Source organism: Takifugu rubripes, chromosome 11 (genome assembly GCF_901000725.2).
Source record: "Takifugu rubripes chromosome 11, fTakRub1.2, whole genome shotgun sequence".
Taxonomy (NCBI): Eukaryota; Metazoa; Chordata; class Actinopteri; order Tetraodontiformes; family Tetraodontidae; genus Takifugu; species Takifugu rubripes.
In genome coordinates this window covers 712,027-738,530 of record NC_042295.1, presented here as the reverse complement: position 1 = coordinate 738,530, position 26,504 = coordinate 712,027, and the positions used below count along the sequence as shown (strand labels likewise).

Sequence of the window (26,504 nt, the reverse complement as noted above, 5' to 3'; positions counted from 1 at the left end):
ATTTTCCTTTGTCTAATTACGCCGTCAAATCCGACAAAAAACCGATCTCAAAACATCGATTTATAGCCCAACAGACGCGCTTCTTACGCTGGAACCACCATTCGGTGCTAAACGGCTAATTTTCTAAAGCATATTTAAAGCTGGAAGCGGATAATAAGTCTGGGAAAAAAGAGGGGAAATGTTGGCTTTTACTCACACACACAGCCGAAGAGGGTCCGCACAAACCGGGAAAATCTAAAAGCGTCGCGGAGTCGAGAAGAAAAGGAGCGGGGCGACGCGGAGCAGCGGACCGCTGATTGTTAGCATTGTAACGGGAAACAGACGGACGGCGTCCGGTCATCCTGCGGCTAAAGCTCCGCTCGGCAGCTAACCGGAAGCTGTGCTAGCACGGGTACTTTCAAAATAAAACGCCTTTGCTTCGCTTTTAAACGCAAGAAAACAGCATTTAGAATATACTCAGATATAAATACAAGACAGACTTTTATCCTAAAGTAAACAAATATCCTCCTTTATCCTGTATTACAACCTGTTTTTTGTCTTTAAAAAAATCAAAAACAACCACAGACACTGTCAATAACTTTTTATTTCCCCCTAATAGATCTGTACAATCAACAAATCAAACCTAAATTGAGCCTAAAGCAAAACAAAACGTCTGTACATGTCAAATGCTTTGGGCACCGGAGCTTAAAACCCATTTAAATTATCAAGTGGTGTCTTGAAACACTAAAAAAACCAGTTTCACGGTTCTCGAATGGAGTCTGAAGAAGGGAGGCGACACGAGCCGGAACAAACCAAACCAAAATAAGAATAACGTTCCCTTTATATTTCACTCCAGTGTTATAGAAAATTACAGTCAAATATCTTATATACAGGTAAATGAACAAGACAGGTGTCTGACGGACAGACTTCAGGTGGTGGCGAGTGCTTTAGGTGCAGGGGGGGGCTGATGTTTTCGGGATTAAACGGGCCAATATGGCTGCCGCTCCAGCACCGGCACCTTCAGGATTCACCTTCCTTTTCACATCCTTCACCAGAAATGAACTCAGTTCCCTCTGATTTGTCAGTAAAGCTGCCTCGATCAAGCGATGCGTGTCGGACTGAACCCAACAGATTCGGAGGTGAATCCCGGCGGTTCCGACAGGCGGAACGCCGCCGTGACAGCAGCACGCGCAGTGGGAGGATTCAGAATTGATCCTTGTGATTATTCAGCAGGAAGGTGAGGAGGACAACAGCAGGGACACCGACAACCGTGTTTCAGCTACGCTAGATTTGAGCTAACCCTCGGAGAACCTCTGCAGACTAAGACGACGCTGATGCTAACCGGCTAAAAATCACACTTCTCGCCATTATTAGGGGTGTGTTGAATCATTATTGCTGCAAAAGTCTGAGCGTTGTCAATAAAACAATGGTTTTTCTTATTTTGCAGGATGGTAAAGAGCCGCACGGGTTTTTCAGCAGTCTCTGACCTCATGAATGGCCACTAGGTGGCGTCTACAGGGAAAACACGTCATCTTTTTCAGAACCGAAGCAGCTACCAGCGGAATAGAAGTGCAAGCGTAAGTGTGGCGGGGTGTAGTGTGACGTCTGCTAGCTAGCTGCTGCTGAAGGAGCAGGCTGCTAACAAGAATAATGGTCAGGACCTGAAGACACGCCCCCTTTTCTCCCAATAGTCAAACAACGAAAAAATCCCACACAAATTCAAAATAGGTCAAAAAATGTGCGCCGTCACATTCCGGGTGCGTTAGCTTTTCCATGGTCGTCAGACTGGGAAAAGTCCACCTGTTCGTCCTTGAAATGACAAATTTGAAAATTCATCAGGTTTGGATTATTTTTCAAGAAAGGAAAACCGGACATTTATGTCGCTGGCGAGCGGCTGGGGCCGCGACCACGGACCCATTTTCCCTCCAGAAACAGGATTTTTAAAGTCTCGGGGCTGAAACTGAGAACTTAAGGCAGTCCCTTCCTGGTTTCCACGTTGAAGCATCGGCTCAATAGTTCCTGACGCACTGTAAAAACACGTTTGGACCTGATTTGGACCTTTGCAAAGGCAGAAGTGGCCTGGAAGTTGCATAAACGCCCGCCGGTTCAGACTGGAAAGCTGATTTAATGTGTGAACGTGGAAACTGAGGCCAGGTCCTCCTGGCCGGGACAGGAAAGGTGACCGTGGTGCATCAGGAACTATTGTGGCTTTACGAGATTTGGGCCTCGGAAGGTTCCGGAAACACCCGTCAGCCGGGAAACGGAACCGGAGTCACGTGACCACGCGTGTCATGTGACCACACAAACAGTTCCTATGTCAGTGGACGTGTCGGCTCCAAAGTTCCATTTAAAAACGTCCAGTGGGCTGAAGATCCGCTGGTGAAGGGAAAAACGGGAAGATCCGGAAAGGTGCCGATGATCCCAGCGGAGGAGGCGTCCCAACACAAGAAGGATGGTCGGATGAAGGAAAATATACTGGCTGAACCTTTATTTCATCACAATATAGATTTCTTTTAAAAATGTACAAGTACTCTTTTCCTCCCAGTTCCACTGGTGTACTGGGAATGTGGGGGGGGGGGGGGGGGGGGGGCTGAAGCAGTTCCGGAAGAATGTGCCTGCAATTTACTTTCAATTTATTTTTTTCCCAGATAATCTGATCGCAGGAACCACAAAAAAAAAAAGAAAAAAAAAAGAAATGTTGTAGATCCAGTTTCTGGTGCTGGGATCCCAGTCCGGACTGGTGAGGGTCGAAGGTCAAAGGTCGGCGCACGGCGGGGGTCAGAACCCCTCCACCCAGACGCCCAGGCCCCTCTCCACCAGCGCACGGTTCACCGAAACCACCTGCAAGCACGACACGCACGTGTTGAGACGCGCACCAATCAGCAGGCGGCGCCCCTTAGCCCCGCCCACCATACCTCGTCGCCGACCACGTTCCACAGGTGGACGAGCGGGAGGCCCGTGTTGTTGTCGTAGTTCGAGACCTTTGCCGAGAAAAGAAGGCGCGTTAGTCGGAGCCAAAGGGGGCCGACGCGGTTTAGTGAGGCGGCGGCTTTACCTGCGCCAGCAAGGCCACGCCCCTCGTCACCTCCTCCAGCGCCGCCGTGGCCTCCGCGGAGAAGCGATCCTCCCCTGGAACACAGACAGCGCCACCGTCACCCGGAATCACGGCAATGCCGGGGCTCCCGCCTGGCTACGTTACCTGGAAGCGGAGCGACGTTGTCCAGCAGCACCTCGGCGCCTTGAAACGGTAGCGTGACGAAATCGGACCTGCGGGACACAAACAGCTGCTCAGGCCCGGTTACAGCAAAGAGGGGGCGGGAACACCCAGGGGGCGGGGACACCCGGGGGGCGGGGACACCCGGGGGGCGGGGACACCCACCGGATCTGCCGCAGCGAGTCCATCTTGACCCGGTCGTAGCCTCCGTAGTCCACGTATCGGATCTCCACCTCGTTGGCGTCTTTGTAGAAGGTGATGACCTGCGCTCGCCACCAGGCTCCTTCGCCCGCCGGAGCGGCACAGATGACGCCAACTGCACGCACGCCACAACAAAAACAAGGGTCAGAGGGGGCGCGCCGCCACCTGCCGGCGCCTAGCGGAGGGGCGGAGCCTACTTTCGGCGGGGGAGGGGAGCGCCGGGGTGGAGGGCTGGGAGTAGCAGAGGAACATCTGCTGGTCGAGGCTGCGCAGGGCGTGGTAGGTGGGGTGGGTGTGCTGCTGCACGAAGACGTGGCCCGCCGACACGATGTTGACCACGATCACTTCCACCGTCACGCCGCTGGGGAGGAGGAGCTGAGGGGAGGAAGGACAGGTGAGACACCGCAGCCGGGCCCGGGAGGTTCCGCCTCCAGCCCGCCGCGCCCGCTGACGGCTAACCGACCCGAGCCCACCCGTCTTACCCAGGAAGTCATGGGTAGCGAGGGGAGCGTGAGCGGGGGGGGAGGCGGGGCGTACAGGTTGGTCAGGTCCAGATCCTTGAACTTGCTCCCGATCAGGGACAGGGCTTTGTCCACCTGCTCCTGCGCACCTGCAGCGACACCACAGGTGAGGCGGGCGGTCACAGGTGAGGCGGGCGGTGTGGGGCGGCGCCGGGACGCCCGACTCACCCTCGATGTGGCAGATCTGGAACTCCTGCGTGTAGGGCAGCGTGGAGATGTAGATCTTGGCCCCCGAGTTCTGCTTCAGGTAGCTGACGTAGCGGCCCTGCTTCCCGATCAACCGCCCCACGAGGGACTGCGGAGCCGGGACAGACCCGTTAGTCTCGCCGTCACTCGGCGCCCGCGCCGCCGGGCCCACTCACCTTTGGCACCTCGATCTCCCAGACGATGAGCTCGGAGCCGGAGGACGCCGCGTGGTCGCCGGGGGGCTCCGAGGCGCCCATGGTGCAGCCGCTGTCCACCGAGTCCATGCTGTTGACGTCAGAACCTGCTGGGCAGCGATGGCAGGTCACATGACCGTCCCGGTATCTCTGAACAGGAAGTCACAGTCTCACCTCCTGATTGGTCCGTTTCGGCCTCGTTCCCAACGCCGCCGTTGCGCAGGCTCAGTCCGTTGAGTCTCTTGATCTCGTCCGCGGCGCTGTCGTCGCCCGCCGCCGCCTCCGTGGCCGAGCAGCCCGTCACCTGGACGCCGTCCGTCTGGTTGGCGCTGTTCTGGAGGTCCTCGCCGCTCACGCCGTCCTCCGAGTGACACGTGCTGCAGGCCGAGTCCTCGGCGGGCGCGCCGGCCTCGTCCGCCGCCTGCACGCCGTTCGTCTGGCGGACTCGGAGCGGGGAGCATCCGTTGGGCATCGGCGACGCCCCCACCGCCGTCTCCTCGCAGCCGTTCTGACTGACATTCAGCGGTCGGGGGTGCGGCGGTGCTGCGCTCAGCGTCTGGGAGCACGGCTGAGCGGCGCCCAGCGGCGTGCTGCTGCGGTGGAGACGGGCGCCGTCCGCGCCCGGGCAGCTGCCGACGCCCAGGACCTCCTGCGTGGCTGCTGAGATGACCTCAGTTATGAGTCCAGACGCCAGGAGCTCCAGGTCCTGCTCCTCCTCGCTGCAGACCTGGACCTGGTCCTCGGAGGGCGGCGGTCTAATGGCGGGCTCCTGAACGGCGTCCGTGACGCCAAAGGTGGGCGTGCTGGTAAGGAGGTGCTGGTTGAACTCCTGCGCTGAGGGGGTGGTCCCCAGGGGGTCGCCCTCCGACGGGACCTCCTTTTCTGTTTGGGGGGGCGTGAGCGCACATGTGACCATCCTGTCTTCGGTGAGCAGGGCGACCTCGCCCTCCGGCTCCGGCCGCTCCACCCCAGGAAGCCGAGCCGCCGAGGGGGAGGGGCACCGAACGGGCGCGGCCTCGCCGACCAGGAGGTCGGCGTGAGCGTCGTTGACGTGCAGCTCCGAGCTGGCGGGGGAGCACGCCGGGCGCCTGTTGGCCTGGAGGCCGCGCCCCTCAGACACCACTCCCACTCTGTCCCCCGGGGCTCCTTCAGAACTTTGTTCTGCTTTGATCTTCTGGGCGATCTCGCCATCTTCTGCTCTCTGGTCGACCTTGGAAGGGATGTGTGTGGGGGACGCTGTGCTCTCCAACAAACCGTTACTTCCTTCCACTAAAGGTGCTTTCAGTCCCGTGGCGGTCGGCGGCGCCCCCTCTGGGTTCTCGATGGACCGCTGTTTCTTCCTGGACAGGTACCACCAACAGCCGATCAGTGCCAGGACTCCAGGCAGCGTGTAGGGAACCACAGCACGGAACCTCAGTGGCATTTCCTCAGGGCGCTAACGGCTACACCTGGAAACAGACGTTAGTGCCGTTAGCTTGGCGGCTAGCGCCTAAAGAAACAACATTTTATAACTAAATTCTTTGACTGGAATTTTGATGCGACGGCGTCTAAAAACAACACCGAAACCTCAACAGAAAAGTTGCGTGTTGGAGCCACGGCTGAAGCCCGGCGGAGCTGTGCATGTTAAAAAAAGCCACATGCCTTTCCTTAACGGAGCCGCCCCCCCCGGCAGGAGTCACGCGCCCCATCGCAACCTGTCAGCTGTCGCGCTGCTCCGCTCAACGTGTCCGTCCTGCCTGCGGCTCTCAGCCACGACCACCCGCCGCCCGTTAGCCACGACCACCCGCCGCCCGTTAGCCACGACCACCCGCCGCCCGTTAGCCACGACCACCCGCCGCCCGTTAGCCACGACCACCCGCCGCCCGTTAGCCACGACCACCCGCCGCCCGTTAGCCACGACCACCCGCCGCCCGTTAGCCACGACCACCCGCCGCCCGTTAGCCACGACCACCCGCCGCCCGTTAGCCACCACTACCCGCCGCCCGTTAGCCACGACCACCCCCCGCCCGTTAGCCACCACTACCCGCCGCCCGTTAGCCACGACCACCCCCCGCCCGTTAGCCACGACCACCCCCCGCCACGACCACCCGCCGCCCGTTAGCCACCCGCCGCCCGTTAGCCACGACCACCCGCCGCCCGTTAGCCACGACCACCCGCCGCCCGTTAGCCACGACCACCCGCCGCCCGTTAGCCACGACCACCCGCCGCCCGTTAGCCACGACCACCCGCCGTCGCCACGGACACGAAGCGAACCAATAAGATCAGAGGTTCCGAGGGAAGGGGGGGGGGGGTCCAAGTGTAACATCTGGTCAAAGACCCAAAGAAGGAAAACCTCCTTCTGAAGTGGTCCGTCCATCTCTTGGGGGGGGCACATCAGCATTTGTTGCTCCTCGACCCTCAAAGGGAGTAAAACTCTGCACACGTGCTCAAATGTTTTTGTGGATTAAAAATGTTCAATTAAAACCCGCCTGCAAAATGGAGGCAGGTGAGTTCACCTTGACAAGGTTACGGTGAAACCCAGAGTGATCCCGGACATTCCGGAGCCTCGGTCCTCCGTTCGGGGACCCAAAAGTCCACCTGCAACACGGTGACCTTCACGGGGGGGGGGGGGGGGGGGGCAGCAGCGGCCCGAGCAGCGCTCGCAGCGGACACACACAGCACCGGAGCCCGGTCACACACCCGCATTCCACTCCTGGGAACACCGGGAACACCGGGAGCGCCGGTGCCGGGTCCGTGCGCGGATGTGCTGGAGGCGTCTGCCCCGAACACCGACCATTACGCCCGTAAAGCACCCACAACGACGCCCCAAGCGGCCCAGTTCCACCAACCAGCGGGCAAAGAACCGAGCACCTGCTCTTATTTCGGCCAGTATTTCAATAGAAAGTGAATCTTAGTCACGTTTCGCCCCAAACACGTTGATCCACAATGCTAACAGTACGTTAGCGTCACGGAGCCGCCTAGCTAGGTTAGCTACATGCTAGCAGCCACAGCGTGTTGCTCCCCAACAATTTAGAGTCTTTTAATCACTAAACACGCAAATAAATCGACTCGCTGACCGGGTGGATTTAACATTCGGGTCGCGAACCAACAACAACGTGGACCTGAACTCGAGTTTCGGCCCATTTATTTCCACGCAAGTTGGCTGAAGTAAAGGTGAATCGGATTCTTTTGACGCTAACCGAGATCGGATCTGAAGGCGAGTCAGACAAAGTGTGCGGTCCCGGTCCAGTTCGGGACCCCTGAGCCCGGCTGGTGGGCGGTGACAAGGGTGGCCAAGAACAAGTTGTGGAAACTCGAACTTTCGGCTTCGTTAGCCGCTCATTTCCGAGCCGAACTGATGGTAAAACACGCCACATTCAGCCGAGAGCCGAGTCCCCCTCCGGGGGGCACCCGCGGCGTGGCCCCCGGGGCTGACAAGGTGAACTGACGGGTTCATGGGGGCTGTCTGGGCTGAAACCGGGCACCGGGTGAGCCCCCACGCTACCGCCATGCATGTCCGGCCAGGAGGCCGCATTCCGGGAACCACCTGGCGGATTCACCCTCCACCCGGAGGAGTCGGTGCGCCCGAACCAAGGTGCAGCCCGGCTAACAGCCCGGGCGCCGTTAGCACTATTTTTGACCCCGGGGCTCCATGACGTGACACCATTAAAGCCTCGTGTTTGAACCCAAGCAGGAGTCCTTTTCCCCGGCTGCTCTCACCCTGAAACGCCGAAGCAGCGACCCGGGGAGCTCCGAACGCAGCTCGGTGACCGTTTGATCCGGACACGGTCGGAGCCAGAGGACGTTCGGAGCCCGTCCAGCCTCACGCGGGCCTCAGACCTTCAGCTAGCCCGTTAGCCGGCCCGACACAGATCACAGCCCGGTCCAACCGACAACTTTAGCCAACATTTGCCGCAATCGTGACCCACATTCCCGCAGTTGGGACGAGCAAAGGCCGCGGGAGAACAGGGAATTAGGATAATCTAAATTACACAACGCGCCAGCAGCTAGCCGGAGAGCTGCTAGCCGAAGTTGGGAAAGATGAGTAGGCTCCTTCTCCAATGACATGGACCGCTCCGCCCGGCGGGTGCACGCCAGCGCGGGCAGGGTGTGCACGGACGTCGGCCCGGGTCTGCTTTTAATCGCCGAGGACGCGGCTCCTGCGCAGTTTGTCCAACTATAAGAAAACGATGAAGACGCTATCGCTCCACATGCCCGCGCTCGCGAGCCCTCAAAGCGCCCGTTTCGGTCCCGTTTACTCACAGTATTTGAGGATCTTCTGCGCCGCCACGATGGGAACAAATTAACGCTGCTTTTTCCAACGTGTCCCTGTGGAAAGTCACTCTCTCCTTCCCACGTGTTGACCGACTAGCAGCAGTCTAAAAAACACAGACCAAACAGCTGGTCAAACATCGCGAGATCTGGGATCTCGCGGGAACTGGGAATGCAGCAGCGGCACGTACCTGCACTCCGCGCATGCGCAGCTCGGCGCCGCGGTTCGCGGAGGTAGAAACGCGGTTTTACGTCGTCACAACGTTGGTAAAAGCAAATTCCGTTGGAAAGGAAGTCAAACGTGTGAGATTATGAAAATAGGATTCTAATTTGCGAGTCCTCGGGTTAGTTGGATTCAATTCCGTAGATTAATTCAGAAGCCGAACCAGAGAGGAAGCAGGTCCATGAGATCCAGGAGGCACCAACCAGTGTCAAAATCTCTTAAACTGGTTTAACTCGAATGTGGTAGCAACCTGTTTGGTCACCACATGCTACGATGGCCTCTCCTGCCTGGATTATTAGTGCATTTGTGTGGAAGCAACCATCAATCTGCCGGGTCAAAGGTCATCCTCAGCATCCCACATTAGCCAGCGGCGGTCAACTTTAGCTCGTAGCGGGTTTCGTGGGCTCACATTGTCCTGAAATTTGAAGTGAATTTGAGCGACAGTGCGGCAAACGCAGCCGTGGAGAGCAAAACATTTTATTACTAACACTGGAATAGTTCAATTTGTATATTATTATACAGAAACTAACTGCTTTACAAAAACCAAATGATACAATATCACATGTATGTACAGTGTAGTAAATAGACCGTCTCAAATTGTACACAAAGTATTTACAATTGTCACATGTACTGCATTAAAAACAAAGGTCGCACCAGAACTCTACACACGTTTCAGTTTTTGCATAACATCAAAGAAAACATGCCGCGTTTTCAGGGTCTTTTATCTTCCCAAACCCACCACCCTTCCTTTAAATTAGTGCAAGTCAACCTCCGCTCCCAGAGGTTGCGGGTTCGAAACCCCTCGCCGCTGGACGTCGGGGATGTTTCATCTGCAAGCGTGGATCCGAGCGGCGCCGGGTCGGTCCTCAGTCGGGCTGAGGACCGACCCGGCGCCGCTCCAAACATCAGGCAGCACAGAACATGTGACTTGGTGATTTTCTATTTACACGAGAAGGCAGGAAGATGTTTCAACCGGTCGGTAGAAATAAAAACGGTTCAGCTGAATTCTGGGAGTTTTCATGGATTCTGCCGGTTTGGTCCTGGTCCAAGCTTCCGCGGGTCGATTCATTTCCCCTTTGTGTCGCTCTTTGAGGCGGGAACCCCAGAAGATCCCGATGCCCACCGGGGGGCGCCACTTTTGGAAGATTTCGTTCCGATGATGACCGAGCGCGTCGCTGCGTTAGCGGTGCTAATACTGATTCTGATGGCTGAACTCTGTAAAAAATTAAATTAAATTCTTCGACATTAAAAAGCAACGATAACGACAAAAACGTGATTAGCCAAACCCTGCTAATGGCTGCAACGGATTAGCTAAAACAATTATGCGTAAACATGGATAAAAGATGTTAGCCGTGATGGATTATCGTGACGTGTTCGCATCCATCGAATTCCTGACAAAATTAAAACATTTTTGATTTTCTTTCGTTTTCAGCCAAGTTAAACAGGACAAACAGGCAATTTGTAAGAACCAGCACAAGCATTTAATGCTAATGCTAAAATTGTGTTTAAGGGAACTGGTAATTTAGACTCCAAACATTATCAGCACAAGTTGAAATTAAGCTAAGCTAGCAAGCTGAGGGGAGGGTGGCATCACCACTTGCTAAAGTCCCATGAACGAGAATATCGGCCGTTTCGTGAGAGTCGAGGATAAATTTGTCAGCGTAGCATTAGCTCAGATTAGCTGCGTCTGCTAGTTCTTTTGTTGTTAGCAGTTTAGAAACGGGTTCCCTTCAAATTCTGACATTAGCCAGCAAACTGTTCTAAGAACCTCTTCTTCACGGTGAGCGGCGCCGGTGGCTAACGGCTACCTCGTCAGGCCAGGACGGCGTATCGCACACGTGACAGGATAAAACACGCTAACGACAGCTCTGGAGATTATTGCCCGTTAAATCATCTTCCTTGTAACTAAAACAAAAGCGAAGGCTGCTGAGAAAAGACGTCGTAGTGAAAGAGGAGACGGAACTAAATCAGGAGGAAAAGGCCAAAAGCAAAGCTGGCAGATATTTACACATTTCACCTGGTGTTCCACGAGCTTTGCTTCCACACAGAGTCGCGCGTCTCTAGCTAGCTGTACAGCATAAATACGTTCAGGCAACAGGGTCGATGGATGATTGTATACTGAAGGTCGTCGGAGGCCAACGCGGAATCTCCGGCGAGCTCAGGAGACGCGGACGGCTCGCCTCCATAATTAGTACCTGCTTCGCTGAGTCCCCGGCAACCGTTGCTTTACACTATTGTACACACTGAAAACCCCTGACAAAGGCACACCATGGAGAGAACGTCAACATCCAGATTCAGCACGACTTGAGTGACGACCGATACATCATCTGTCTATGTAAAATATGTACAGAGGGAAGCTCGGATGTCCCAGAAGGTCGCCGACCCCCCACGGCTGTTCCCACCCTCCAAGTTCTGTCAGAGGAACCAAAACGTCTCAGTCTCCGCCGACTTCCTGCCGACAGCTGGACGGGCGTGACCGGCGTCCAGGCGAGGACCCGGCCGCAGCCGCTCCTCCTCGGCGGGACCGCGGAGTCGCTCGGACGCGGCGGAAGAAACTAAATGAGTCCAAAGTCACGTGCGGCGTGAGGCCCTGCAGGCTGGGGGGGGGGAGGGGTGCGTGACAGGAGGACGCCGCCGTCGCTGCGCCGCCCGCTCACACGATCTTCTTGATGCTCGGACGCTTGAAGCTCCCGGTGCTGCGCTGCTTCTGGACCTGGCTGGCCGAGCCGTGGCGAGTGCGCCCCCCGCTGGACAGAGCAGAGCTGGGGGACAACTGCACGTTCTCTTTGTCGACACCTGGTGGACAAAGAGAGAAGTGCAGAAATCGAAACAACATCTGGGTTTTCTGTTTATTTCCCATCTGAAAAATCACCCCCCCCCCCACCCTTCCTACCTGGGGAGTGCTGGGAAGTGGCCAGTGAGGTCATGGAGTTGGACAGGTTCAGGTTGGCAGTGATGCTGAGCTGGCTCTGGCTTGTGGGGGGGTACGGGGAGGTGGGCGTCCGCAGCTGCTCCTCCCCCCGCTCCTCGTCGGCCGCCGGCAGGTAGCTGTCGATCAGCGCCTCCAGGAATTTGACGATCAGCTCGGCGTAGTCGGGGATCTGGGTTTGCTGAAATCACAGGAAAGGCGTCAACACCTCAAACCAGGCGCGTCCCGGCCGAGAGGAGGGCGGGGTCGGTACCTTAGAGAAGGGCCCGGCGAACCTCCACAGACCGTTGAAGCCGAAACCTGCAAAACAGACAGCGAGGTGTTAGCCAGCGTGGCGTTAGCCGCCATGGCGTTAGCCGGCGAGGCGTTAGCGAGCGAGGCGTTAGCCGGCGTGGCGTTAGCCGGCGTGGCGTTAGCGAGCGAGGCGTTAGCCGGCGAGGCGTTAGCGAGGCGAGGCGGTTACTTTGGAGATAGGAGGGCTGATACTGCGGCGGCGACTCCTCGTGGTACACCACGCTCTGCACGATCCCGTGGACCGGGTTCAGGAGGTTGGTGTCCTGGCACATGGACAGCACAGTGTTGATCTTGGAGTCCAGCAGGTTGTGGCTGAGGAGGAACCGAGAAGACAGCGTGAGCGTGGACGCACGTTGGAGACACGCGTGTCAGGGCCCCCCGGGGTCCAGGGTCCGGGGGCGGCGACCCGCTTCCTTCAGGGCCACTTACACGACGGGGAACACCTTGGGGAAGACGACGCTGGCCTCGGCCAGGTACTCGTACAGGATCCTCTGGTCGAAGTCGTCGGTGGAGTATTTGACCTGCGTGGCCTGAGACAGGAGAAAGGTGAGTAAAGGCCCGGTTCCCCTGGTGGGCGTGGCCACGCTCGGCTCCCTCACCAGCACAGTGAGCAGCAGCGCCTGGATCTTGGGGTCCGTCAGCACCTCCTCGTCCAGCAGGACGTTGGACTCCGACACGGACACCTTCCGGAGGTGCGAGTTTCCGATCCGCTGCGTCTCTACGGTAACACAGAGCGTTGGCGTTCACCTTCTAACAGCCGGGCCGGCGCATCGGTGCCTCACCTATCTCGTAGTCGTTCTCAGCCACGCGCCGCATTTTGGGAGGCGTGGTCATCCCGGACTCCATCTCCGGTCTCTTTGGTGCTTTCGAGTCTGATATGAGATGGTCGAAGCTCTTCCTGGTGCCTGCAAGGCGACAGAACAGCTCTGGGATTCTGGAGAGGTCGGAGCCTTTAGCTTTAGCATGTAGCATGAACCAGACTCGTACCCAGGAGCTTCTTGGCGTTGGCCTGCGAGGGCTGACCCATGTCCAGGCTCATGGACTTGCGTGTCCGGGGGCTGACCTGGCCCATCGTCGGGTGGGCCGACAGGTAGCGCTCCGAAACCTGAGGCGAGGTCCACGGCTGAGTCTCCCGCAGGGTTCTGAAAGGAACGGGAGCAGCGGTCAGGCGACGGCGCCCGTGAGGTGGACCTCCGCTCCGCCTCCTCCTCACCTGCAGCTGGGGTCAGTGATGTGACTGGAGTAGGTTTCCATGGGAACCGGGTCCACGGAGAGGTCGGAGATCAGCAGCGACTTCCTGTGCTTGAGGCTGCAGCGACTTCGGACCTCCTCCGAAACGGTGAGCAGCGCTGCAGTAAAGAGCAGAGACCGAGTCCAAAGCAGTTCTGACCCGGGGCTACCGGGCCCGACCCAACCCAAAGGGGTTCCTACCTGCCAGATAGGCCACGCTGTGAGTGTTGACCTCAAACTTGTCACACTTCAGATGTTTGCTGATCAGAGACAGCAGCGTGTGCAGGATTCTGACGGTTCTGGCCACAGTGGTGGGAGACGGGTGTCTGTAGCCTGCAGACGGAACCGAAGCAGACCAGACTGGCCTTCAGAACCAGCTTCCGGACGACAGCGGGCGCTCGATGCTATTGCCCTTACCTTTGAGCAGGTGGCCCACCAGTGCAAAGTTGAAGTTGGCGCTGAAGTTCAGACCCACAAAGTGGTCCATTTGCTTACAGTGCCACTCCAGGGGGCGCCGGATCTCCATGAAGACCTCCTCCGGGCTCTGGAGGACGAGACACGTGAGTCAGGGCAACGCAGCGACCGGGACCGCGCCAGGCGGCGGCGGCGGCGGCGTTACCTTGTCGTTGAAGACGCGCATGCTGTCCAGCGTGTGCAGGTTCTGCTCCAGCAGGGCGGTTCCGGCGGAGTAGAGGTTGACCTCGTCCAGCTGCAGCACGGCCACGGCCACCCAGAACAGAGCTTTGTGCATCGGAGACTCCTGAAAACAGACGGCCTTTGAGTCTCGGGTCGCACTGGGATCAGAACCGGGTCTGGTACCTTGCTGAGGAGCGGCTGCAGCTTGGTCAGAGCGATGACCGTGGCCTCGATCAGAACCTGGCTGTTGTAGTTGTCCGGGCCCTTCAGGCAGCTCTCCAGCCCCTGTGAGGAAGAGGACGAAGGGCACAAGGATTCAGCGCCGACGGAGACGGGAAAAGCCCGAGAGCGGCGGGACGGAGCGGGCCTGACCCGGTCGATGCTCAGCAGCGGGCTGGCCTTGCTGAGGATGCGGATGATCTGCTTGATCTGGCCGTGGGTCACCCTCTTGCTGATGCAGCCGAACACCACCAGCGCTCTGGGCTGCAGCGACGGGTTGTACTGGAACGCAAACCTGGAGCCACACAGAGAGACAACGTTGCCGGAGGAGCGGGAACAGGCTTCCGTCTGTGGCCGGGAAGCTTCCCGGGAACGCTGCCGCTGGCGGCTACATTCAAGTGACAAGAGTTTCCTACTTCTGGGCGAGCTCGGTCCACTGGTCCAACCACTTGCAGGCTGGGATGTCCCTCATGCAGGCCTGAGACACACAGGCAGGACGTCAGCTCCCACCACAGAACCCCTGAAACCCTCAGAACCCCTCAGAAACCCCGCTGACCTCCATGATCTCCAGCAGGGCCTCGGTGACCGTCTCCAGGGAGGACAGGGCGAACGTCTCCCTCTCGTAGGAGCCCGGTGAGAAGGAGCGGTCCCGGTAGCTGGAGCGGAAGGCGATGACGGCGGCCGACTTGACCTTGCTGATGCCGAACAGAAGGTAGAACTTTGGCAGGGAGAACTCGGTCAGGCTCAGCCTCAGCACCTGCTTGGTCTCCTCTGGAATCACAGCGGCGCGTTAGCGACCGTTAAAAAGCTGCAAAGCTCCTCCGCCGGCGCGTCCTCACCGCTGAAGTTGAGCTGCGAGCACGTGCACAGCGAGTGGATGATGTTGATGACCAGGCCGTGCGTGGAGGCCCGCAGGGACAGCGGCCCGGTGGCCACCAGCAGCGTCACCACGTGGAACAGGTAGGGCAGGTGGGCCGCCACGTCCAGGGAGTTGTTGAAGGACAGCATGAGCATGTAGCGCGCCAAGATGGCGATGTCGTCCCACATGAGGTGCTGCTCCAGCGTGGGCGTGGGCGACAGGCACGTTTTGTCTATGATCTTACACATCCGCCCAATCACCTTCGGCAGAAACACAGAGAGACGTCAGGACAATGCTGCCGGCGTCTCCGTGGACGCCAGACGGTGACAGGCGTCGCCGGAGCGCCGGGTGACAGAGTTCAGGAGGCCACACAAGGGTTCATTGTGTTCAGAAGGTGGCTCCCGACGCCACGTCCCAAAGGACCCGCGTGGACACGACCACGCACGGGAGCTTCCACGCACGGGATTTTTTTTTAAATCGGATTTTGTTCAGTCGCAAATTCATCTGGTAGAAGGTCGAGGAGCGGCCCGACCTCCAGCTCCGGCTGCCTGCGTGCTTCCCGGTGCCAGCGGCCACAATGGCCACCATTCAGCGGCGCCAGCCGGCAGCCATAATAGGAGCCAGGGCCCCGCGCGTCTATTGTGCCTCGTGTGTGTTGCGTTTGTTTATCTGAGCGCTGGGGCTGAAGCTGGACCCAGAGCACACACACCATGAGTCTGCTGGTGCGGACGCCCTGAGGAGCCCCGAGGAGCCAGCCAGCCACCGCCGTGGATCAGTTTCCTCCACTAGAAGGTAAGTAACAGAGACTCTTAATTCTGGGGGGGGGGCACAGGTGGCACGGGAGGAGGGCTCTCTGAGGAACGGCCATTTCAATTTCAGTCAAGTCACTGATGCCAGTGTGGAGAGGAGACATCAGCTCCAAGGGTGCGGTGACCCGGGAGCTGTTTTTATTTAGCCTGAACGAACAAGCCTGCTAACGTTAGCATCCCATAATGAAGGCAGACGCGTGCGTGGGGCACCGGCCGACTCTCACCTTGCTGGACACCAGTTTGACGTTCCCTGAGGCCAGGGCGACGGCCGTGTCCGCCATGACCTCCGCCTTGATGGAGCCCAGGCCTCCCGTGGCGCTGGTCTTGATGAAGCTGTCCAACACCACGTCCAGCAGGTCCGTTATCTGGAACGCAGCCACGGCGTTAACGCCCCCCGACGGCACCCATCCGACTGCCCCCCGTGGTGCACTCACCTGCCCCAGACTCCCCCAGATCTTGGCCTGGATGGAGGGGTACATCTGCTTCTCGTTGATGGTCATGGTGATGAGCTTGTCCAGGATGGCGGTGACGCGCTGGCGCTTGGCGTCGTCGTTGTGCTTGCAGAAGCGCACCAGGTTGAGCAGCCAGGGCGTCATGTACTCCAGACAGAGATGCTTCAGCTCGATGCCTGCGGCAGAAACGGGACGCGGGCTCAAGAGAGACCTCATCCTTTTCACCCTCCGTAGCTAAAGATGGTACTGGACCTACTGGACTTGCTGAAGCCGGAGATGCACTCCTCCAGGAACTCCAGCGTCAGATGGGGCTCGTTGGCCGCCAGCGTCTTGCTGATGGAGACGATGAAGAGGGTGTTGTTGGCTGGGATGCACAGGCCCGAGGTCTCCAGCAGCTGGCCCTCGATCTTCAGGTTGAAGGTGCAGGTCAGAGCACAGAGCAGGTTGTAGGCTGCAGACCTGGAGGGGAGAGAAGAGGAGAAGGGTCAGAGGCGGCCCAGCAGGCTTCAGACCTCCGGGTTCCTCCGGGACTGACCTCAGGCTGGGGTCAGAGCTGCCCAGGTTGAGCAGAGCGATGTTCAGCAGGGTGCCGGGCACGTCTTTGGGTCGGATCTTGGTGTGCTGCGGGATGGAGTCCGGCTGCGACAGCTCCCAGCGCGATCGGATGTGGATGATGGACTGGACGATGGCGTCGCACTCCTGGTGCATGAAGGTGAGCGGCGTGCCCTGGTTGGCCATGGTGAGGGTGAACTGGCTCTCGTCCACCAGGCAGATCTCTTCTATCTCAGAGGCGTAGTAGACGTCATTGAGGAAGACGGGTTGGCCCAGCACGCGGGTCCGTTCGGCAGAGGTGACCTGAACCGCTGTGGAACCCACCTAAAAGAGCAGGCGTCCGGTTCTCTTTCTGCTCCTGAACATGCTGCCGTGTCGCGGTCTGGAACTCACCTTGATTGAGACTTTGGTGTCCTTGTGGGCCAGCTTCAGGGCGTTGTGGAAGACTTTCAGGTCCTCCTCCAGGGTCAGCGTGGCTGCCGGCAGCTTCTGCTGGTCCGCCTCGATGTGCTCGGCCAGCTTCGCCGGGGAGTCGATGAACTGGAGCCGCTTGCTGCCCTTCAGCCCCGTCAGCAGCCGCTCGTGGTACTTGGTGTACTCCCGCACCCACGTGTTGCAGTTGTAGACGTACACGGCCGCCACGTTCTCGTACGCGAACCCGGGGAAGACCACAAACCACTTGGACAGGAAGTCGGTCTTGAAGCGATTGCTGGGTCCCACGTGTGTCAAGTCCACGACGATTTCGTAGGGTTTAGCGTAGTAGGGCTTGAGGGTGAGGAGGACGTGGTAGATGAGCAGGTCTCCGTTTATCTGGCCCGTTTTGAACCTTCGGGAAAACAGCAAAGCCACTATAAATGAGCTCTTCTAATACAGACCAGCAGAACCAGAACCGGCGACCCTGAAATAGAGAGTGGGAAAGGACAACGAGCCCAGAGAGCGACCTCAGAGGACCTCCGGAGCAGCAGGAGATTCAGAGAACTGATCCTTCAAATCAGAATAAATCCAGTAAGTTGTGGGGTTTGAGCTGTAGCGTTGTAATTCTGTGGGGGTTCTTCACTTTAACAGCTTGTCTCACATCCAGGGACCATGGATGGCACCAGAACCTGTCTCTGGCTCCTCCTCCTGCTGAACCTGCTGCACCTCCATCAGGCAGACGTGGACCAGGACCTCCTGAGCCAAACGCCTCATCTTCAAACAGAAGCCAGCAGCTCCGACTCCGCCCCCGAGCTCAATGTCACCGCCAGAGACGACGCCAACGGCACGGACGCCGGCGCCAACGGCACGGACGCCGGCGCCAACGGCACCTTGTGTGACTGCCTGATCGACACCGAGCTGGGCCTGATCGCCCTGGGCTCAGCTGGGGGGCTCATCTTCTGCCTGCTGGTGAGCACCATCGTGCTGGCGTGCCAGGTCTACCACATCCAGCACAGAGTTTACGTCCCCCGGACCTCCCGCTCCAATGTGGACTTGGTGAGCGGGACGTGCTACTGGGAGGCTGACCAGCCAGAGGCCCAGGGACTGGTGGGGCCCTGCGATGCCAGCGTCGTGCTCGAGGAGGTGAGAGCGGAAAACCAGGAAGATCCGCCTGAGGAAAAGCGGGAGGAGGCCGGAACGGGTCAGGAGGAGCCGCGAGCGGAAACAAATTATAACTCGGGGGAGAAGATGGGTCACCTGTCCACCTCCAGGTCCAGAGATTCCTGCCTGGAGGTTCTGAAGGACCTGGAGGACATGCCCCTCGTGGTGTGAAGCGGCGTTGAGTCACATTTGCCCCGATTATTAGAATGAGTGTCGATAATGAAGAAGGTGTCAGCAGAGTTATTAAACACATGCTTAAATCTTTAACTCGTCCATAACGTGAGGTCCAGAACAACAAACCCAGACGTGGGGGCTGCTGGTGTCTTTGAGCTCAGCTGGTGATCGCTGATGTTTAACCCGAAACATTAATCATTTAAGTGGTTGATAATGAGCACGTATGAAATAAAACGTAATCTTCAGACAAAAGTGTCCGTTTTTCCTGGTGTGTTTGGGCTAAAAGACTCCAGATTTTATACTCGCCGCCATCAACAGCTGCTCATCTGCTTCTCGATCAAACGCCAGAGCGGCGGGTTGGTGCAACCACAGAGGGAGAAGTTCTGAATTTAGCAGAGCGAGAGAGTCACACTTCCTGTGAGGCAACGGCGTGTTTTCAAGCACAAAGTCAGTTCCTGCTCAAGACTTCTCAGACAGCCGACGTCCCGATGAGCCAAAAACCGCTCTGGGATCAATACAGACGACAGCAGAGTCTCTGGTAAGTGAAGCCGGATTAAAAGCACGTATGGAATCTATAGACTGATGAGAACCATCAGAAGAATCAGCAGTGGAGAACCGGGCAGTTCCCAGCTCAACGTGAAGCCTCGACTTCTTTTGCTAATGCTAATCTTGTGGGGTTTATCCTACGTTGGCACCAGAAGCCGAACTTAACTCGAGAGAACAAACAGATGTGCGTTACTTTCCCGTTCGAGGCTGACGCCTTCCTCTCTTTCAGCCTCAGGACAGCAAACTGCACAGAAACCACAAAGATGAACCTTCATCTATCGAGCCTGGTTCTAATTTGGCTGCTGACGTCGTGTGGCGCCGTGACCACCGAGCAGAATGACAGTCTCACGACACCAAAGGGCCGCGTGGCGACGCAGGAAGCGCCCACCTCAGGTCCGCGTCTCCTCCCTGATCCCACCACCGATGTGCAACGTTCAGCACAAACACCGACGCCAGCGGTCCAAACGGGAGCAGCGGCCACCTTTCCCCTCTTACCTGAGCTCAGCGACTCAACACGGGCTGAAAACGCCACAACGGGACAACAAGCAGACGTCTCAATGCAGCCCAGCACCCCGGCAACGGCAACTCCCATGGAAACGAGCTCCAGCACTTCCATCCCCACCACACATCCGCCCAGCACTTCCATCCCCACCACACATCCACCCAGCACTTCCATCCCCACCACGCTTCCGCCCAGCACTTCCATCCCCACCACGCTTCCGCCCGGGACCACTGCCTCCATGTCCACCCAGCCCACGCTAATCACGGACGTGCAGCCGACGGCCCCGTCACAAACTACACCGGCAACAACCAAGAGGACACTCGAGGACATCATCAGACCAGAGAAGGACGGGGGTCGTCCAAAAAAAGAGGCAACCAAGGAGGCCAATCATAGCACAGTGGTGGCCTGGGTCATAGGAGCAACCCTGGTCCTGATGATGGTTAGCTTCCTGGTCATCTACATCAGGAAACGGAAGCTTAACGAGCAGCAGATAACAATTAAAAACTGGGCCGGTCCGTCTCCGTTCATCGAGGACGGTGAAGACAACGGCCAGATCAGACAGCGGTCGTCCAATCGCATCTCCCTCTCCAGCTTCCTGCCCCAAAGCTTGTCCAGAAAGTTGTCTTTGCTGCCAGAGACCGACGAGGAGATGGAGGACATCAACCCAGGCACGACCTTTGGAGACAGACGTGAAGGAGCTCCGTCTGACCAGCAGGGGGCAGGACGCGACGTTGAGGGGCGTACGGGCGCCGCTGCCGACGCTCCAGAAGCAAAAACCACCAACGGCGTTGCAGAGAAGGAAACCTGCGTCCGTGCGGCCTCTCCCACAACAACAGTGGGCGACCTGATGGCCGTGAGCCTCACAGACGACTTTCCAGCAAACGGCGTCGGGGAAACTGCTCAGGGATGACGACCGCTCGAAACCGCCACACAACTGTTGCCGGTGGTTTCAACAACGTCTGTGGCCGACAACACAGGAAGTGGAGAAACCAGAGGCAAAACGGAAGCCAGCGACTTTCACAGCGTTTGAGAAGCAGAGCGGAGGGGAATGAGTTCTCCAGTGGCGGAAAATCTCAGAACGTTGCAAAACTCGGCTTTTCTTTTCCATCTAACGGCACCAACTATTGTAGCTGCATCAACGTGTATCAGATCACAGATTTGGATCTGGATGTATCAGCGCCTGCTGTGAGTGAATGTTTATCTATGTTTGGCACAGAAATCATCAGATTTTACTCAGATTTAGCTCAGAAGAGCTCAACGTCCACCTGAGATGATTGTTCAGCCGTCATATTCTGACAGCTCGGTGGTCGGAGCAGATATTTAGTGATATTTGGCTGTAAAGAATAAAGGCAATGATAAAGTCGCTAAGTCTTTGTCGGTGTGTGTCTGTAGCCTCTTGTCGTACAGGGCTCCGGTGATTGTGGGGCAGCAAATGTGTAGGACCCTTTTTCTCTGTTGGTCTGCCCTCAAATGTGGACGGGAACCAGAGCTTTACCCACAAACAACGGAGGAAGCCTGAAACCACGCGAAGCCTTTTTTGGACGACGATTCGCGAGTAATCGCTGCTGTGGAGTTAGCCGTGGCGGCTACCTCGCAGGCTAACGTCCTGATTGACTGTTGGGACAGGTCAACCCGTGATCCCCTCGGTGGATGTGGCAGTTTTTAGATTATTATTTGCAAATGTGGCCAGTTCTTCTTCCTGCTAAGTCAAACCGGATGGATGACACCAACTTCATCGTTTCCTCAGCACGTGCAGCGGCTAAAAGTAGCGACATGACAAAGAAATAAAGAAGTTGATCACCGGAGTGACAGAACCGTTCAGCTGTGCTGCTAATGTTGCTCCTTTGAGAACGACCGTTGATGGTCACATGTCCACATCCCACAGATCCGTTACTCCAGTTTCCGAGTATCAATCAGGCTAAACCACTCGATCAATGGTTCATCCAGAATAACGATTCTTTCATCTGGCAACCACAGTTTAACCGTGAGCTCGTACCTGCGGGCGACGTAGTAGAACACTGGGTTGCCAGTTTTGGAGGTTCCTGCCTGGTAGAAGATGTTGAGGGTCTTCAAGGCTTTGAACTCCTCCTTCTCGTGGACCTGATGCCTGCAGAACAAGCAGAAAGAGTCACTCTACTTCTCCAAGCCGGAGAGGAAAAACCCCACCGCTTGACCCACCTGGTCATGAATTCCTCAAATTTGGAGCTGGTCAGGTTGAGGCTGGACCAGTGAGTGTCGGCCACGGGTTTGTGTTCTGGCGGCCCCAGGTAGGCCAGCAGGGTCGCCATCTTGTCGAAGGGCCGCCTGCCTACAGCTTTATGGTCCCTGGACACAGAAAGGAGCGTTGTTGAGCAGAGTCTGTGCAGGAGGGGGGGCGGGGGGGGGTCTCCGTCTGACCTGTTACTGGACAGGTACTGGCCAATCCGCTCCTGGTTGTTCCACAGCAGGCGGTGGAGGGCCAGAACGTTGCCGTCACTGATGAAGGACAGGCTGTGGTTGACCGAGTCGCTGGGAGGAGAGTCCGAAGCGATGTCCAAGAAAAACCTGCGGTGGGGAGAAGAATGAGTGCCTCTAAAGCAAAGCATCGATCCGAACGTTGGAACCCGTGGTTCCGTCTCACCTCCTGGCTGCATCGAAGTTGCTCTTCACGAAGTCGTTAAAAGGCCTCATGTGCTCCTCTTTTGTAAACAAGACATGGTTGGCGATGCTCTGCAGGATCTGGCAACAGAAGAAGACTCGCTGATTCTCGGCCCGCTCGGAAACCCAGCGCGCTCCCGTTCTCACCTTGGACATGAGCTTCAGGCCCCGTTCTATGCGGGGAAGAGGCTTCTTCTCCAGGATTCCAGCCTCGTAGGGGGACACGATGGCCGGGTTGACAAACCGCAGGAACATGGCGCTTCCCACCGCTCCGATGCTGTTCTGTGGGAAGCGCTGGCTCACCACCTGTGCGTGTACAGATGGAGGGAGCGGGACGAGGCGGAATGATGGAAGGAAAAAGAGAGGGAGTTTTGAGCAGAGGGAGAGAGAATATTGGAATATTGGAGTGTGTTATAGAGCTAAAGAGGGTCTGGTGAGAGCAAAACAGACGTGATTCGGAATGTGTGAAGTGAGCACCTGTGAAACTGTGACAGACATCAGAAAAATGAACGGTGGAGGCGGACATGAGCTGAGACGCAATCTCAGTTCCTTTAGAGGTTGGAAGAAGAGCGAGAGGGTTCTGCTTCAGTGTTTACAGTGCCAGGGAGAGAGAGAGAAGACAAGCAGGACACGGAACCCCAGCGACTCCTCTCTGCTGGTGACGGATGGAACAGAGGAACTCAAAAACAGCCGTGAAGACAGATGAGTGCTGATGGTGGCGTGAAGCAGCCGAGGACCATTCAAACGTTTCAGGACACATTCCAGGAATGTCGCCCGTTCCCGGAGCAGTTTACTGCAGCGTTCCACAAGCAGCTTCCTCCTCAGAGGACAGAAGCTACAGAAGCTCCCTGCTACAAACAGGCCTTAAATGAAGATCTGGACCCCAGCAGGTGTCTGTGGACCAGCCCCCAGACCAGGGAGGTGGAGCAGCTACTCATTCATCCTCTGAACGGATGAGAGAGATCAGCAACTGGAAACCTTCAGGACATAAGCCAGCTGCTTTTCACCCTTTTGGGACAGAAGACACGGAATTCTGAGCCCCTCACATGTGGTCCGACTCGGAGCATCTGGAGGGACAGTTCACGGGTCCCCGTCCAACGTTGGGCCTGCTTTATTTACAGAGACACTTTGGACCAAAGACGGGAGGAAACGCAATGAAAAGGCAAAAGAACCCAGCACCAGGTAGCAGACAGACTGGAAGGAAGGGTCAGGGTTACCCTAACCTAGCCCTAACCCTGACCTAACCTAACCTAACTCTAACCTAGCCCTAACCTAACCCTAACCTAGCCCTAACCTAGCCCTAACCCTGACCCAAACCTAACCCTAACCCTGACCTAACCTAACCTAGCCCTAACCCAACCCTAACCTAGCCCTAACCCTGACCTAACCTAACCTAACCCTAACCTAGCCCTAACCTAACCCTAACCTAGCCCTAACCTAGCCCTAACCCAAACCCAACCCTACTCTAACCCTGAACTAACCCTAACCGACGAGTGTTTGATGTCATGACAGGGTGCTGCTTTCAAAACTATGAGCCAAAACATCAAATCTGAAGAAATAGCAGGCACAAATCTGACAATCCTCAGTTTTCTGTCCATGTTTGGGTCAAAATCAGGCCAAAGTGACGGTAAACGCTGACACCGGAGGTCACCGGAGGTCGCGTAAACGCTACAGACACAGAGACATAAACGTGAAACACAAGTAGAAATTAAAATAAAGGCAAACTCAAAACTACACCGAGGAGACAGTTCACTGATATCGACCCTCGTCTTCTTCCCTTTACCCCTGCTGGGGTCACAGGGAGGGGGCACATATGGGCCAAGGCAGGTCCCCCCTGGATGAGTGGCCAGTTATGGCTCGATATGAGCATCGGTGGGTTCAGTGCCTTGCTCAAGGGGACCTCAGCAGTGCTCTGAAGGTGTTCCGGCACCTCCCCTACGACCAGAACACCTTCCAGATTTTGTCCGCACTGGGGCTCGAACCGACAACCCTCCGCTTCTCAGCCCCGCCCCCAACGACGTCGCTCCGTTAACTTTTAATAAAACTCAACCATCCAGAACCACCCACTCACTCTGATGCTAGTGCCAGGGGCCAAAGGTCAGAGGTCAGCCCTGTAAGTGTTGTCCAGCGTGTCAGGGAAGCAAAAGAGAATAAAACTGCCGACATTCTCACTGCTGCAGGTGAGAAAGGGGCGCGAAGGTTTGTGGCTGGTTTCGCGCCCCCCCCCCCCCCCCCCCACAGGAGTGAGAACCAACGTGGTTGAGACGGGAGCAGGAACCTACGCAGAGACCCTGGGAGGACGGAGACGGCAGAGCAGAGAGTCCAACCAGAGGGACGACAGTTCGTCAGAAGATTTCATCTGGACACTCATGGGCTGTGTGTGTGTGTGTGTGTGTGTGTGTGTGTGTGTGTGTGTTTGGGGGGGGGGCAGATGAAATGTTCTGAGAAAATGTCTTCAAGTGCAAATCAGAGTCCAGAAAAAAAGAGAGAAGGCCACAGTTTCCTGGGAACTGTTAATTGGAAATGCATCAAATGGAACCAAAATATTAGTACGATGGTCGTAGAACAATGGAGGAAATAAAAGAATAAACATTTCCAGAGACACCGAACACCAAATCAAACCAAATCATCACGGAATGAAGAAATAATAAAAAACAATTACATGGAAGAGATGCAAAAAAAAAGGCTTCTTTTTTAATTTTTTTTTGCTTTAGGGGCAAAAGTGTCTGAGGGAAAGTAGATTCTCCAAACTTACTGCTTTTTTGTTTTCCTTTTTTTCTTTTACTGTTGCTTTATTCAGTAGAGAGTGGCAAGTAGCCTACAGAACAGAGATGAGCACAATCATGGTCACAGCACCAGCTACACACACACCAACCTGTCCCACACACACACACACACACACACACTCAGTCCAATAAAAACACAGAAATGAGACCTGCTGCGGGCTGGAAGCGTGTCAGTGCATGCGTGGCGCGCCGGCACGTCAGCGTTAGTGCGAGTGCACGGTGCAGCGACAAAATAAAAGGGATATCTCAGATGGCAGAGACATGGACGCACACCCAGAACACACAGGCCTGTGGACGCTGCGGAGGTGTGTGAGGGCCCGAGCGGCGCCGCCAGCTGCAGCGGCGCGCCGGAGGCGGAAGCAGCGGCAGCTATGGCGATGGAGAACAAGGGTGCGTTCAGAGGCGGAAATGAAACTGTGATCACACCTAATCCTGTCTTCATCCAGCCTGGTGCGTTAGAACGAAGCTCCTGACGACACACACACACACACACACACACAGTGGAACCAACAACAGGTGGGAAGAATGAAAACCGGCCACCAATGAGGATATCACACACACTTTGGGTCAAAAAGCCCCAGAAAAGGGGAAGTTGAGGTTCCAGGTGAACATTCCTGGAAGTCCACAGGCCATAAAGATGGAATAACTCTGAATCTGGATCACCACTGAAATGCAGAGCAGCGTTTAGGTGTGACCACAGGCCTGACAGGTGAGGTCACCGTGGTGTTTTCAACCAGTGTGAACCACTACGGACCTGCTCTGAACCGGGTTTTACCGGTGTTGCCAATCAGAACCAGTGAGTTGGAGTCTGAGGCGTGTTTGAACGTCCCCCTTGGTGGTTGAAAACATCGTCAGCGGGAGGAGACGCGCCCCATCGGGGTGGCAGAAGGCTACATGAATACGTCTGAAGCTACTTTGACACCGCGAGAAAACCAGGGTCCTGTTTGGGGGGGGGGGGCAGGTTTATCGTCCCGTGGCGCTTCTGGGCGGGGCCTCAGAAGAAAGAGGAAGGACAATCGCACGCAGCTGATGCTTATGATGTGCTGAGCAGCGAGCTGTGTAGCATCAGGAGAGCTCGTGGTGTGCACGCGCATGTGCACGCACACAGGTGAGTGCAGACAGGTTGGATGAGCAGCTGGGGGGGGGCAGAGAGAGAGTGAGTGAGGTCCTACCTGGTAAAGACAGTGGCAGACGCTGCGGAGCTGTGGGGGGAACTCGCTAGAGGAACCGATGATGGCCTGGAAGAAGCGTTCTGTGATCTGCAGGAGGTTCCTCTGGTTCTCCTCCAGGTTCTCACCTTGTTCCAGCCTGGAAACATAGAAACCAGCGCCCGTATTCACAAAGAATCCCAAGACCAACAGGAACTCTTCCTCACATCATGTTCAGACAAATCTCTGAACACCAAACATGAAGATTTCTCTTGGAATTTTTCCCTGGTAAAACAAAAGTTATTGACAAAGCACCTGAGGCCTTAGGAGAGCTGGAGGAGGACCTGTGAGAAGCCAACGGGTCTTAAACAGAGAAGAGTGCCAAGA

The 26,504-nt window shown here is 56.6% G+C and overlaps 3 protein-coding genes across 9 annotated transcripts in view; 1 reads left to right on the top strand and 2 right to left on the bottom strand.

Moving 5' to 3' along the window:
* Nucleotides 1–565: 565 nt before the first annotated feature.
* akap1b (A kinase (PRKA) anchor protein 1b) lies at nt 566–8,704 on the bottom strand. Of its 4 annotated transcripts, NM_001032746.1 has the most exon segments (13): nt 2,758–2,820; nt 2,895–2,960; nt 3,035–3,108; nt 3,179–3,246; nt 3,359–3,509; nt 3,592–3,769; nt 3,877–4,004; nt 4,084–4,210; nt 4,278–4,402; nt 4,470–4,998; nt 5,030–5,033; nt 5,035–5,083; nt 5,085–5,718. In NM_001032746.1, coding segments are annotated over 13 exon segments (2,196 nt in total).
* A 526-nt stretch (nt 8,705–9,230) lies between these two features.
* The window catches only part of nf1a (neurofibromin 1a), a 30,079-nt gene continuing 12,805 nt past the window's right edge, over nt 9,231–26,504 (bottom strand). Inside the window, exons 29-57 of the mRNA XM_029843482.1 lie at nt 26,142–26,277; nt 24,939–25,001; nt 22,331–22,489; nt 22,167–22,264; nt 21,944–22,090; nt 21,725–21,871; nt 21,543–21,653; nt 17,143–17,575; nt 16,733–17,073; nt 16,454–16,656; nt 16,180–16,373; nt 15,970–16,110; nt 14,917–15,196; nt 14,634–14,848; nt 14,494–14,555; nt 14,231–14,372; nt 14,042–14,143; nt 13,842–13,982; nt 13,640–13,766; nt 13,424–13,555; nt 13,206–13,341; nt 12,980–13,134; nt 12,775–12,897; nt 12,592–12,710; nt 12,422–12,522; nt 12,162–12,304; nt 11,952–11,998; nt 11,663–11,879; nt 9,231–11,565 (exon numbers count right to left, since the gene is read on the bottom strand). Coding sequence (XP_029699342.1) covers nt 11,423–11,565; nt 11,663–11,879; nt 11,952–11,998; nt 12,162–12,304; nt 12,422–12,522; nt 12,592–12,710; nt 12,775–12,897; nt 12,980–13,134; nt 13,206–13,341; nt 13,424–13,555; nt 13,640–13,766; nt 13,842–13,982; nt 14,042–14,143; nt 14,231–14,372; nt 14,494–14,555; nt 14,634–14,848; nt 14,917–15,196; nt 15,970–16,110; nt 16,180–16,373; nt 16,454–16,656; nt 16,733–17,073; nt 17,143–17,575; nt 21,543–21,653; nt 21,725–21,871; nt 21,944–22,090; nt 22,167–22,264; nt 22,331–22,489; nt 24,939–25,001; nt 26,142–26,277 — 4,558 coding nt within the window. The 3' untranslated portion in view covers nt 9,231–11,422. The remainder of the gene's footprint in view (nt 11,566–11,662; nt 11,880–11,951; nt 11,999–12,161; nt 12,305–12,421; nt 12,523–12,591; nt 12,711–12,774; nt 12,898–12,979; nt 13,135–13,205; nt 13,342–13,423; nt 13,556–13,639; nt 13,767–13,841; nt 13,983–14,041; nt 14,144–14,230; nt 14,373–14,493; nt 14,556–14,633; nt 14,849–14,916; nt 15,197–15,969; nt 16,111–16,179; nt 16,374–16,453; nt 16,657–16,732; nt 17,074–17,142; nt 17,576–21,542; nt 21,654–21,724; nt 21,872–21,943; nt 22,091–22,166; nt 22,265–22,330; nt 22,490–24,938; nt 25,002–26,141; nt 26,278–26,504) is intronic.
* On the top strand, nt 18,901–20,914 carry LOC105418197 (salivary glue protein Sgs-3-like). 4 transcript variants are annotated; one of them, XM_029843489.1, is made up of 3 exons: nt 18,901–19,036; nt 19,274–19,647; nt 19,708–20,914. In XM_029843489.1, the coding sequence occupies exons 1-3, from the start codon at nt 18,987–18,989 to the stop codon at nt 20,454–20,456; spliced, it is 1,173 nt and encodes a 390-aa protein (XP_029699349.1). In that variant the 5' UTR covers nt 18,901–18,986; the 3' UTR covers nt 20,457–20,914. The 4 variants fall into 4 exon arrangements, with proteins under 4 accessions (XP_029699349.1, XP_029699348.1, XP_029699347.1 ...); XM_029843488.1 differs by having other exon boundaries at nt 19,678–20,914; XM_029843487.1 differs by having other exon boundaries at nt 19,274–19,696; nt 19,727–20,914.